The 14,328-nt window shown below is 42.3% G+C and overlaps 1 protein-coding gene across 2 annotated transcripts in view; it reads left to right on the forward strand.

The window, feature by feature from the left end:
• HNF1A (HNF1 homeobox A) overlaps positions 1-14,328 on the forward strand; it is a 33,187-nt gene that overhangs the window by 15,282 nt on the left and 3,577 nt on the right. The window contains exons 2-4 of one of the 2 annotated variants that reach the window (XM_073582770.1): positions 13,304-13,503; positions 13,582-13,768; positions 14,075-14,283. In XM_073582770.1, the coding sequence (XP_073438871.1) occupies positions 13,304-13,503; positions 13,582-13,768; positions 14,075-14,283 (596 nt within the window). The remainder of the gene's footprint in view (positions 1-13,303; positions 13,504-13,581; positions 13,769-14,074; positions 14,284-14,328) is intronic. The other variant, XM_073582771.1, reaches the window with a different exon arrangement.

A 14,328-nucleotide genomic window follows, 5' to 3' on the forward strand; every position in this document is an offset into this window, starting at 1 on the left:
AAAATATATTCAGGCATGCACCTCGTGTGCTCGGGTAAGCTTCCTTAAACAGAGAGTGGAGACGTCCGCCGACACACCGCGGCATCCCAGTTCAACTTATGCTGCGGGCAGTTTTGCCGCTCCCGTTGTCTCCCACGTGTCCCTTCTTAAACCTGGCGATCTTGCCGCCGCTGATACCTTCCACGTGTCCCGGTTTTCCGTGTCACCTACCGGGACATCAGACTTGCCTTCGGACGAGTCTGAGGCCTATGCCTCTGATGGGCACAGGATGGTGGATTGGAAGGCTCAGAGAGGAGGGGGCCCTAGGAGGGGGGGTAATGTTAGGGGTCAGGTTTCTGCATCTGCTCTGCAGGAATCCAGAGCCTCACATTCTGCAGTCTCCTGCTGTCTTTCTACTGCAGAGGAGATTACTTTGCAGAAGACCGCTCCAGAGACTAAGTCCCTCTGTGCTCCTACTGGGCATGCTCATGAGACGATCTCCCATTGGAGATCGGGAGTCATGTGCCCAGGTCCTGTTCCAGATCTCAATGGTCCATCTCGGAGATCTGGAAGGTCCCGCACGGCTATAAAAAGCACGCATGGCCATTCCGCCATGCGCTAGTAGACTATACTGCTATTCGTGAATGGTGACGGATGTTTGATTCTGGTGACTGACTTATTATGAAACCCCTTCCCTCTGATATTATGCATGTGGTTAGGGAATTAGTTCAGTAGTCTGCGCCAGTCTGTGGCAAGCTTTAGGCCACTGTGCACACCACACCTCTGCACTAGCGTCCGACATAGCGTCTGATTTGTAGCTGTGTCGTCCAGTGGCAGTGTCCTGCGCCGCGCTGCAGTTGCAGCCCTTCTTGGCGTTCACAGTAGTGACACCGCACACACGGTAGGTCTAGACGGACGCAGCCCCTCTGTCTTAGTTCCTGCTCCTGTGACCTTATACCGTGTGTGCATTTACCTGAGGCCTGTGACTCTAACAGGCTCAGCCTTTTTGCATGTTTTTGTTGCGGCGCCTCTGTGTGTGAACAGAGCCCGCTCTGCGCACTTCGGGTGAAGTTGAACCCGTGCGCATTATATCTCCATATTGCTCGTCTGCCATTACTCAGCAGCGGTTGTAACACCTACTGCACGGTGGACCCCGAGCGGCGAACGCACTTTATTATTATTTTTATTTAGTGTGTTTCGCCGTTCCTAACAGCACCTATCATGTTGCAGAAATTTAGAGAGGCTTTCTGCTGTAGCAAAAAACAGGGGAATTCCAAACAAATGACTATATACATTCTTGCCCCCAACTATGGCAGACAGATTAAATCTCAATCTTCTTCAAATGTCCAGAAACCTAGTCACCTGCTCAAAACAATTGAATTAAAAACCTATTATATATTCCTAAGTTCCCTGATTCTGTCACTCCCTTAACTCTACACTGCATCACTCCATTGAAGATATATTCACTTTGTTTCTTCTGGAGTGCACTATGTGAAATCTCTACTTGCAATCCAACAGGGCAGTTCATCAGAGTCTTCTTTAGTGGTTTTCTCTTTCACGCCTCCCTCCCAGTCGCTGACGATAACAACTCGGAAGCTGGTCTAGCGGTCTAGCAATTTTAAGCTGTGTTTGGCAGCGTCTGGGAGGGAGGGGTGAAAGTGCATGCCATCAGAGAAGATTCTGCTTGCAGACCAACTGGGAATATCTTCAGAGATTTCACATATTGCGCTCCTGAAGAAACAAGTGAATATCTCTGCAATGGAGCGATGCAGTGCAAAATGGAAAAGAGGAGCAGAATGTGGAGAGCACGGGGATTTTTACAAAGTATTAAACTCAATTTTTCTGAAGAAATTACCAAAGGGAACCTGTCAGCGGATTCTTGCTGCTTGTGGCACAGGCAGCTCCATTATTGCAGACATGTACTGTATGTTTCACTCTAAAACTCTGCAGCATTTCAGAGAAAATATACCGCTTCCAAAGACTGACAGGGATTTCCTTACATACACAGATAGGGAGAGACCTGTCAGTCTGCATCAGAGCCATTCTCTGATTCACCGTGTAATTTGGGCAGCATGAATCAAGTAGCAGGTTCCTTTTAGGGCCGTCATTCAGACTGCCTTAATAATCTTAATGAATTACAACATGCTGAAGCAAACAAACAATTTTTTACTATCAATGTTAGATTTACATTACTCTTTCAGTAAAGAAGTCTCATCAATGAATATAGAAAACAATTTCTTTAATCCCCATTTATTGGATGACCCGATTAAATCTGATTTCATTTATTTATTTTTTTTAAGAAAAGATTAACATCAAACAGTCCGTTTCCCACTAAAGATATTGAAATAAGCAGAGCTCTTTTTTTTTTTTTATAAATTCTTTATCTAAGAATGCTGTTACCGAAAAATTAACGGTGTACAAGTCAATGTAATCAACATTCACATTTTTCTTAATGAAGGAATTCAGGGAAGGAATAGGAGAAGAGGTGGGAAGGGGAAACATGGATTCAGGTAAAATTGGGAAAGGAAGGGGTGCGGATGGTAGTCCCATTGGATGAAAGCCTCTATCTTTTAAATCACAGTTGTAGAAAACAAAGTATATATATTCATATAAAGCATAAATAGTACACTGCATTAAAATTCCTTCCGTTAGAGCTTAATATTATTTTGATATATAAACCATTGGTGCCAGCTTCCATTTAAATTGTCTTGTTTGCGGTGAGGCAGTCGAATTTTTTCAAGAGAATATATACTGTTAGCTTTGTTTACCCATTCTGATAAGGAAGGTGGATCAGTATCCTTCCAATGTCTAGCGATGAGGATTTTAGCTGCTTTAAGTAAGTATCTTTAAGATCTCATCTCTCGAGATCTCAGTCCCGAGATCACCATCAGCGCATGAGCCGCCCCCAGCAGCGGCCGCCATATTGCCGGAGCCCAAAACAGAGGGGACCGAGAGGGAGCCCCGGGGCTCTGGCCTGTCGCAAAATGTCGCCAGAGCCCCAGGATTGGAACCGGAGACACCGCTGGTCACCCGGAGACACGGAGACACCCACAGCGCCGACGAACACCCGGTAAATGTGGGCAGAGCCCCGGGCTGCTGCACAGACCCCCCCTTGCAGCAGCGCAAGCCCCCCCTGGTAGCAGCATGAGCCTCCCTGGTAGCATTACAGCCCCCCTGGCAGCAGCGCAAGCCCCCTCTGGTAGCAGCATGAGCCCCCCTGATAGCAGCATGAGCCCCCCTGGCAGCAGTATAGCCCCCCTGCCAGCAGCATGAGCCCCCCTGGCAGCAGCACAGACCCCCCCTGGCGGAGCAGCACGAGCCCCCCTAGTAGCAGCACGAGCCCCCCTGGTAGCAGCACGAGCCCCCCTCCCCCTGGCAGCGCGCTGCACATCAGAGCACCCTCTCATCCCTTCCTGCGGCCTGCAGTATCACCCCACTTCTGCCTCCTCCAGCAGCGACCCTGGGACCCCACTTCCCCGCAGCCACCACCCCCGGTAAGCAATAAGACACCTGGATTATAAGAGGCACCACCATTTTATTAAAAAAAGTTTTTTCCTGTTTTTCTCCTCAAAATTTGTGGTGCGTCTTATAATCTGGAGCGTCTTATAAAGCGAAAAATATGGTAATCACTTACACATTTGAGCCCAGGACAGACATTCAAGAGGACCTGTTTGGATGTCAGAGGGGGTATTGTTCGAAAGACCTTCTTTATGTGACTATATATAATTTTCCAGAAAGGTATAATTTTAGTGCATTCATACCATATATGGGCAGGCGTACCTGGCAATAAATTGCATCTCCAACAATAAGAAGAGTAAGACTTGTCAATCCTAGAGAGAGTATCTGGGGTTTTATACCAGCGAGAAATAATCTTATAATTTAACTCTTTGTATCTCGTTGAAGGAGAAATGGAGTGAATCTCTTTCCAAAGTCGAGAAATTTCCTCTGGTGATAATGATAAATTTAATTCTTTCTCCCATTTGCTAATGAAGTCAGGAGGTTCTCTCATATCACAAAGTAATTTGTAAATTTTAGATATAATTTTTTTATTTGTTTTAAAGTCAAAAAAGATATCTTGAGTATATTTATCGGTGAAGTTATTGTAGATGTTAGGTATCTGAGTTCTAATTGTTTCTTTTATAATTTCAGACTCTGTCTCTGACATTAGAACACCTCTAAATATAGTCCTGAGCTCACTTGTAAAGTGGCCAATATGTATATAAGGGAGAATCCCTAGATTTTTTATTTTAATGGCTCTGTATCTATTCGGGATCAAGTGTAATAATGGCGTACATGTACAAATACTAGGAACAAAATTATATTTTTTATTAGTTCTGTGCCAAATAGATAGAGAGTTTAGTTAAAGGTTTCACGATCTCACGATATTTAAATATATTTAAATTTATTGTATGGTGTTGACCAAAGATAATGGTTAATATTTTTATTTAAAAGATTAAGTTCGATGTCGACCCATAATTTCCTAGGGGGAGAAATTCTTGCTTCCCTTATTCTGGCCATATGTGAAGCGTGTCTATATTTCTCAAAGTCAGGTAAACCCAGCCCTCCTTTGCATTTCCTTTTTATTAGCGTTGAGTGTTTGATCCTACTACTTTTGTTTTGCCAAATAAATTTGGAGACTAGGGTTTTAATTTTTTGAAAAAAGGATAGTGGGATATCAATAGGTAACACTTGAAGGAAATAAAGTATTTTGGGTAGAGTAATCATTTTCACGATATTAATTCTGCCAAACCAGGAAATAGGGAACTCCCTCCATGTGGAAACGTCTCGTTCCAGGTTGCGAATTAGAGGTATAAAATTAAGATTATATAAGGAGGAAATGGAGTTTATCTTGGTCCCTAAATATGTGATATGAGAGCAATTATTTCTGAATGGAGATTTATTAGACAAGAGAGTCCAATCTTCCTGGTTGACATTAATGTTTAATATTTCTGACTTATAAAAATTTAGCTTGAAGTTTGATACTAGGCGAAATTCCCGTATTTCTTCAGTTAGTGGTTTGATAGATTGCCAGGGGTCTTTTAAATAAAAAAGAACATCGTCCGCAAATGCGGCTATTTTATGCTCTTTGTCACCACATCTTACACCTTGGATTTTGAGATTTTGTCTAATATTTTTGTAGAAAGGTTTCCATAACCAGTACAAATAGGAGTGGGGAGAGAGGGCACCCCTGTCTTGTCCCGTTCCTTATCCCAAAGCTAGGAGAAAGATCATTATTGATTTTCAGTCGAGCTGTTGGATGGGAGTATAGAGCAAGGACTTTCCCTATGAAGGAATCAGGAAAACCAAACTTCATTAATGTTTTTTTCCATATACTCCCAATCAATTCAATCAAAAGCCTTTTCGGCATCAGTTGAAAGAAGAGCGGTTTGAATATTTTTACGTTTTGTAAAGTGAATTATATTCAGGGTTTTAATAATATTATCTTTGGCCTCTCTACCCCCTACAAAGCCCACCTGGTCGAATTTGATCAAATCTGACAAGAGGTTCTGTACCCTTTTGGCCCAAATCCTTGCATACTACTTGATATCGTTGTTAATCAACGAGATTGGCCGATAGCTGCCACAAAGGGTTGGGTCCTTACCCTCCTTCGGGATAAGAGCAACATGGGCTGAGAGTGCTTCCGTTTTAAATGTATTTGTTCTAGTTATATTATTAAAATATTTCAATAGATATGGGGAGAGTTCTTCTCTGAAAATTTTATAATACTCGGTATCCATCTGGGCCTGGACTTTTCCCTTTGGGGCTTGTTTTGATGACAGATTCAAGTTCATCCATTGTGATTGGGTTATCTAGAGATTGCATTTGCTGGGGTGTTAGTTTAGGTAGGTCTATTGTTTGTAGGTACTTATTTATGAGTTCAGATTTCCTTTTCGGATCTGTGGAATATTTTGGTTTTAGATTGTAAAGGTTTGAATAAAATAAGGTAAAAATATCTGCTATTTACTCCGTTTTGTGATGTATTTGATCTCGCGAATCTTTAATCTTTTGTATTTAAGCTGATTTAATTTTCTTTTTAACCAAGTTTGACAGATTTTTACCGCACTTATTCGCCTGGGTGTATATTTTAAATCTTGAGTATTGCAAGTATTTTTCAGATTCTTGTCTCAACAGTTCTCTGAGTTCTGCTCTAAAGGTACTGTCACACTTAGCGATGTACCAGCGATCCCGACCAGCGATGACGCGGTCAGGATCGCTGGTACATCGCTAAGTGGTCGCTAGTGAGCTGCCACACAGGCAGATCTCACCAGCAACATCGCAGGGGATGGGGGTCGCTACTTACCTGTCACACCAGGCGATCCTGCCTCCTCCCGCCCGGCTCCACGCGTCGCTCGTCATCACAGCAGGAAGCGCCGCAGGAAGCTGACGACGAGAAACGGTCCTGAACGTTCTCGCGCGATCAGCGATAACCAGCGGGGGAGCGGGTCGTAGGTAAGTATCAGACACAGCGATATCGCTAGCAATATCGCTATAACATCACCAGTTATAGCGATATTGCTAGCGATATCGCTTAGTGTGACAGTACCTTAAGTCTAACAAGATCTTTTTCTAAGGAGGCTTCTTGAGAGATTTTATGATTCTCCTCTAATACCTTTATTTGGGATAGTAGTGAAGCTGTGAGTTTCTCCTTTTCTTTTTTTTCCTAGAGCCCAGTTCTAAGAGATAACCCCTGAGCACCGCTTTGTGTGCCTCCCAAACATTACAGTCAGAGATGTCGTTACTACGGTTCTCCAGAAAAAAATTGTTTAATATTCTTCCTTATGGATTCTTGACACTCAGTATCGTATATTAAATTATTATTAAGTTTCCAATTAAAAGCGCATTTTTTGTGTTACTTAGAATGATGTTGGTGAAAAATGGAGCATGGTCCGAGTATATTATATTATTATAAGAGGTCTTTTTAACCGAGCTTATTAGGTGATGTGGTATGAATAGATAGTCAATTCTTGAGTATTTTTTTATGTACTGAAGAGAACGAATAATCCCTCATTGAGGGGTGTATTATTCTCCATGTATCCAGCAGGAGAAGATCCATCAGTGATTTTTTTTTATGTATCTAGTTGTTTTATGTGGTATGGATGATTGCCCATTAGAGGTGTCGAGAGGGGGGTGTAGGGGAATGTTGAAATCACCTCCCAGAATTGGCATGCCTTCAACAAAATGATTCAAAAGCCTAAATATTTTTTTGAAAAAGGGAAGGTAATTCACATTCGGGGCATATATATTAATTAAAGTGTATGTCTTGTTGTAGATCATGCATTTCAGAAAAAGATATCTCCCGTCTCCATCAAGTAAAGCATCTTTAAAAACAAAGGGGAGATTCTTACTAATAACAATGGAAACCCCTTAATTTCTTTTATTTGGAGAGGTAGAGTTATACCATTTAGTGAATGTTTTATTTTTGGTTAGGTGATTATATGTTCTCTTGAAGTGGGTTTCTTGAAAAAAAGATTACATCCACTTTATTCTTCTCTAAATGTCTCAATATTTGTGATCTTTTCTGTGGAACATTTATGCCTTTAACATTGAAGGGTGCTATGTTTAGATTGGCCATATGTATGGTTTGTAGTTGGAGACATTGTGTAAGAGGCTACCAATAGAACCTAAGGGAAAAAACTTACAATTGGGGGTAACAGTTATTAAAGGGAATCTGTCACCCTTTTTTTGAGATATCATATAATGATATCTTTCAATTGTGTGTCACATAAGGATTCTCTTAGTACTTTTGCTTCCCCCTGACCCCGCACCTTTCATGCATAAATACCTTTTTTATATCGGTTCAGATGTATGTAAACTGCCGCGGTCCGGTCCGATGGGCGGGGCTTATTCACCTGCCCCCCCCTCCCTGTCTTGCTCTACACAAGAAGAAATGCATTCCCTTTAACGTGCTCGAAGAAAACATGTTAACCAGAGAATCGTGACGGATTACTGACCTGACTTGAGTTCACAGTTTTCTACTGGTTGGATAAGTACCCGATGGTATCCAACCAGAAAAGATAGCAAATAAAGATCACCAGATCTGTGGGGGCGTGGACCTGACGATCAAAGGCCTTAAGGGAAAGACAGCCCGGAAGAAAAGGGGGAAAAAGAGAAGGAAGAAGACAGGGCAAGAGACAAAAAAAAAGGATGTAGTAAAGAAATAGAAAGAAGATGCAAGTGCCAATCCTGACTGAGTCTTAATTATATAAGGACTGAAAACCAGAATATATCAAATATTAAACTTTTCCTGTTAACTAGCTTGTGTTATTAAACACAATGAATTGTAAGAAAGAGAAAAGTCAGTCAAGCATAGAAACACATTATTCAAAACTGGTGAAGAGTTCGTGACTCCAAGAGCTAGGCCATTCCCTCTAGATTTGGAGTGTTTCAACCTTCACCATCCTTGTTGCTTCCACTAGACATTTTGTTAATGTCCGCATTCAACCTTCTGATTTTCTAAGGCTTATTTGGTGTAGTATCAGACCATTTTTCATGTACTGGTAATGGTGGGAATTTGAGAAATTCTTCTGCAGTTGTCCAATCTGGTAATTGAAGATGAGAAAGGTCCATCTTGTTCAGGACATAAGGTAGATCCTCAGGTGTTCTTATAATCTTATAATTGTTGTCCAGGGAGATAGCAAGTCCAAATGGGAACATCCATCTATAGGCTATGTTTCTATCTCTGAGGGTCCTAGTCAGAGGCTGGAGTTGTCTTCTGAGATCTAAAGTGAGTTTTGAGAGGCCTTGAAAAATTTGGATCTCATTGTCCTCATATTCAATTTTAGCTGCTTGCCTTGATCTGTGATAGATTTCTTCTTTAGCTTTAAAGTTTTGTATACAACAGAGAACATCCCTAGGTTTATCTGGGCTTATATTTTTGGGTCTATAAACTCTGTGGGCCCTTTCAATGCATATAGTATTAGAGTCGTCATTGCCCAACAAATCCTTGAATATGTTGATGAGAGTAGATGTAATGTCCTTATCCAAAATTTTTTCAGGAAGCCCTCTGATTCTCAAGTTATTCCTTCTTGACCTGTTCTCCAAGTCATCTGTATGGATTTTCTGTAGGAAGCTCTCCTTTTGATTATCAATTAGAATTTCGGTAACACGTTTGGAGTGTGTGGATATCTGATCACAAGTATCTTCCAAAGTCTGCACTCTTGTGTATACCTGCCTGACATCTTTTCTAAGATCTGCTATTTCTTCTTTAATGGTTTGGGTAAAGTCTTTAAAGAGATTCCTTATGCATTCTGTAGTAGGTAGGGTTTTAATATAATCTTTAAGGCTTGTTTCTTCAAATGTAGTATCCTCTTCCTCATCGCTATCAGACCATTGCGTGCGAGAAGAAGAGCTTTGTTTATGTGCAGAATTTGATTTACTGGAATGGATATCCAGAGAGAGTTGTTTTCTAGATCTCTCCTCTTGACCTTTCTTCGGGGTTTTAGTGGTTTTGGCTACCTCTTCAGTTTGCATTTTGGTAGATTTACCCATTTTTTAAATCTGGTTTAAATGTAACTCAATCAGGAAGTATGGCGAAATCAAGTCATTTAGAAATTATTCATAGTTTCATAAACAACTGGTCATAGAGAGGTAGTTTACATTGAAAGTGGATTCCTCAGGCTGTATCTAAAGGGGCCACTAGGTGGCAGCAAAGTCACTCATTCAAATCCTCTGCAATCCATTCTTCCATATACTAGACTGTTGTTGTATAAAATTCAAAACTTCTTTCTAAGTAGATGCTGTGAAGGCCTCTTATTAAGCTCAATATTTAATGGGTTGCATGTACAAACATGAGCTGTTATCCACTTGATCCACTGCCCTCAGACAGCGTATATATAGGGGCGCAGGCTTATGAGATCGCGCCTTTCAGGTGTTTTTACTAAAATGACTTTAGGTATTTATTTTTTTTATAATTAATATCCTTCCCCTTTTTTCTTATTTGTCACAGGAGGTGGGTAGGGAGCAGGCATCGGGCCCAGAGGTTGTAGGTAACGCTATTTATGTGATGCAGGGCGGCGGGCCCCAGCACCGACCGCACCAGTAACCTGGACCCGGCTGGCACAGGAGCACCGCGCACCCAGGCGAAAAAGGGCTGCGCTCGGGCAACAAACAGTGAATGCCCGGTGACGGTGTGCTTCAGTGGGGAATGCCGCAGCTTGTTCCTCTGTGAGGAGAGGAAAGTGCAATACACAAAATTTATGCAGTCCCTATTTATATGAGAGAGAGTTCAGAAGGGTTGTTATGAGAAATATGGGACTGGTAATAAAAAAGAATCTCCTTTGTGGAGTGTTCCCCTTTTACATATGCTCTGTTTCAGCCCTCTAATATGGGGAGCTGTAAGCCTAGTTCGCCCTCAGCTCAGTCCAGGTTCTCTCTTAATTCTGCACCCACCAGGTGACCCCCAGCGTCTAAGAACAGTCCAGGATATTCAGGCAGTGTCCTTGTGTCAAAAAACACCACCACTCCGGCGCGTCAGGCCGCGCAGCCCGGGGCCCAGATTCCAAAATGGCGCCCAAAGAGCACGGAGCTTCCAGGAGAAGGCGGCTTCACCTCACGACAGGCCCAGACTCCGAGGCGTCGCAGGAAGGAGAGCTAGCAGCACCCGCTGCGTCACCGGCGTCTAGCAGCTCCGTCCACTCCCAGCCGGTCCGCACCCGCTCACTCCCGGGTCCACAGAACAGGGCCAGAGGCGCACGACAGCGCAACCGAGTAGCTGGGGTCGACTCCCGCCGTCCACTCAGCGCAGAGAGGGAGACCCAGCGGCTAATAGAGGGACAAGGCACCGACCATCCAGGTGAGAGTCCCCGCAGGTGTAACCCGCAGCTATACCTCAGAGAGGAGCCCCCACCGTCTCCTTGTCAGCTCCTCCAGCTGTGCAGCAGGGTGGGAAAACATCCCCTATTCAGCGTCTCAGACACTCTCAGGGCAGTCCCGGTTTCCTCCGTCCTGCAGAAGATCGATCTAAGGGATCCAGGGGGTCACCAGTCCATCCAGACCACAGGGGAGTGGAGTGTGGGGAGGAAAAAGGTTTTTTTTTCCTTTGATTTATTTATTTTTAGGCAGGAGCTCCTGGGCCGTGCATCCTCTCCTCAGCTTGGTCAGGCCACGCCTCAGCAGAGCTTTTTAGTCTGAATTCCCCTTCCTCCTCTCCGAGATAAATGCATGTTGTCAATAGCTCCTGACATATACTGTATATTGAATAGAAATCTGTGACGAATGTCATCCATAGGACTCAATGGTAAAAAAAAAAAAAAAGAAAAGAAAAAGCATTGTACTCCTCCTTAGGGAGATGGATGGGTTTAACAAATGTGTTGGGAGGGATCCTACAGGTGTTCTATTGTGCTTTTCGGCTCGTTCATTCTGTATCTGGGTGTCCGCCTACAGTAAGTGTGTACACCCAAAAATGACCCACGTCAGAGTGCGCGTTCGCTCTGCCAGCATCATTATAGTCTATGGCCCCGTTGGCGCATACATCCAAATCCCGTTTTGCAGAGGGGTTCAAACGTAAGTCCCGACGGGACCCATGAATGTGCAGAAAAGTGCAATGTGAAAGTGCCCTTAGACACATACTATGTAAACTCTAACATGGAGTCCAAAGGTTACCCTGCCCTCTACTTTTCTTTTATTGCCCTGTGTTCTTGATTACTCGTAATACATTTAGAGCCACATAAGGATAATAAATACCAATACTCATTATTCCCCGACTACAATCCAATAAAACACAAAAATATTTATATAACGGGATAACAAAAAACCTTCAGCTTTTATTAACTAATAATTAAAACAGCATCTGATAGTGTAATCATTTAAATTTCTCACAATGGAGGATAGTAAAAAATAAAAAAATATGAAAGATATTTCACTAATTTAAGTCAGATACTGAATAGTTTTTGAATAAAGCGTGCTGAAAATACGTGGATGGCTGCGTCCATATATCAACCTACATGCCCAACCTCTGTTGCAGTAATTCTATTAAAAACAAGCATATTTTGATATATTCTTACATTGAAATGTGTGTAGGCTTTATCATGACATTTGGAAGGCTCTGGTTCTGATGGTAATGGAGATCTATGGGGTCAGCCACTTTGATAGTCCAACTTGTGGCCCTCATCTGTCCTTGGAAGGGTGCAGTGGCCCATTCCGGGATAATAATCAGTTTGAGCTTTCACTGCGGCCTTGAATTTTGAGTGTTCTGCTTTTTTCACGGACAGAACACAAACAGGCTATAGGCTGTTCATACTTTTATTGCGGACAATTAGGATAGAAATTATAATAAAGGGTAAAACTTTGCACTGTAAATAGGTTGGAAAGGTATATAAGGTCTCAAACAAGAAATGTAGAGCATGCCCTTATGACACTATGGCCACACTCCTTTAACTCTTAGTAAAGTAAGAAGCTGATGGACATCGCACACGTGCTGACAAAATTGGCAGAAAAGCAATAAATGTTGCGTTAATCTGTAGCACAAAAATGGTGCAAATCAGACCATTAAGATGGAGGAAATAAAATTATAAATTTCCCCATTATATTCTAACTATACGCTGCTCATTTTAACTTAGGCCTCATTCCGATTTCATTTTTCACGTACAAGTTTTATCAGTTTTTCATAGAAAGAACATGCACCCATTATAGTCTACAGGGCTGTTCACATGTCTGTTTTGTGTCGGTTTTTGATCTGAATTTTGCACATCAAACTTAATCATACAAGTCTACGGGTCCGTGAAAATCATGGAAAGAACATGGATGTACAGTCCCATGTGCTGTCTGTGATTAACATTGTAATGTACAGTATAGTAGAAGTTTTTTCATTTATGTCTGCATAACACTGACCGTAAAAAAAAATTACACTGACGACACTGTTTTTTCTGTACATGAAAAACGTATGCTGATGGATATGCTTGAATGTTTTAAAAACTAGAAACACTGCAACTGACCACTAGTATTTAGTCCAGTTCTCCCCGCTAGCTCTACTTATTCTTAGTTTATTGCCAGAGCAACCAATTGTTCATAGACAGGACAGCGCTTACAAGCTCCTCTGCTTGTAAGAACTGCACTGAGTCCGGAATGGGCAGCTCCCAATATAAATCTGCCTCAATCCAGGCCGACTGTGCCTGTAATGCCGTGAGGCCCAATCATACACCCGCTTTGTAAGCACACAGTTAAGGCAAATTGTGATGCAAAAATGGCACGTAACTACACTGTCACCCAAGCTGGACAGAAGTTTTTAATGTATTTTTTTGGTGAAAAGAAAAGACCTTTTATAAATATGTATTGATTAAGAAAGAATAAAAGTTTTTATGGCAAATTAATTAGATTTTTCTTGTAGGGAAGACCCATGGCACGTGGCAAAACTGGTAAAATCCTACTTACAACAGCACAATATTCCTCAAAGGGAAGTGGTGGACACCACAGGGCTCAACCAGTCACATCTATCCCAACACCTCAACAAGGGGACACCCATGAAAACCCAAAAGCGGGCAGCCCTGTATACCTGGTATGTCGGTAAACAGCGAGAAATTGCAAGGCGTGAGTATGCCTAAATATCTACGAGACCTCATTTGTGATTAAAGTATACGGGCCCTTATACTTGTCTTTTAATGACAGAGTTCACACACGCAGGCCAAACCATGATGTCAGATGATATGTCTTGTGACGAAGTGCCAAATAAGAAAATGAGAAGGAACCGATTTAAGTGGGGTCCAGCTTCACAACACATCTTGTTCCAAGCCTATGAAAGACAGAAGAATCCCAGCAAAGAGGAACGTGAAGCACTTGTTGAGGAGTGCAACAGGTAAAGAACAAAAATATTAAATCTGTTCCGTAACGGAGGGAGCTTAGATTTGAAAAGAAATTGCAAAAATGTTGCGACTTGGCATTTTTATGAAAAGTGGGAGAAAACCAATACGACTCAAAAATTATAGTTCACTCAACAAAAATGGCATAATAGCAGAAATTTACACCAGTCCATCTTACTCCAGGTGGTCTTCACAAATCAGCCCATAGTAAAGGCCGCGTGTATGTACTGATCACAATCTTTGTATTCACACATTATACCAACGTTTCTGAACCATTAATAGGCTTTTTCTGTTAACTCAAGGGCAGAGTGTATACAGAGAGGGGTGTCTCCATCACAAGCACAAGGACTAGGCTCTAACTTAGTGACGGAAGTGAGAGTGTACAACTGGTTTGCAAACCGAAGGAAGGAAGAAGCATTTAGACACAAGCTTGCAATGGACACATACAACGGGCAGCAGAGCTCTGCCCCATCGTTGTCAGCCCACGATCTTCCTACATCCAAAGCAGCAGGTAACAATCATGTCTGTATCCCCAAAAGGATCTGATGGGTTATTA

Source organism: Dendrobates tinctorius, unplaced genomic scaffold (assembly GCF_039654945.1).
Source record: "Dendrobates tinctorius isolate UK_male_01 unplaced genomic scaffold, ASM3965494v1 ptg000073l, whole genome shotgun sequence".
NCBI classification, from domain to species: domain Eukaryota; kingdom Metazoa; phylum Chordata; class Amphibia; order Anura; family Dendrobatidae; genus Dendrobates; species Dendrobates tinctorius.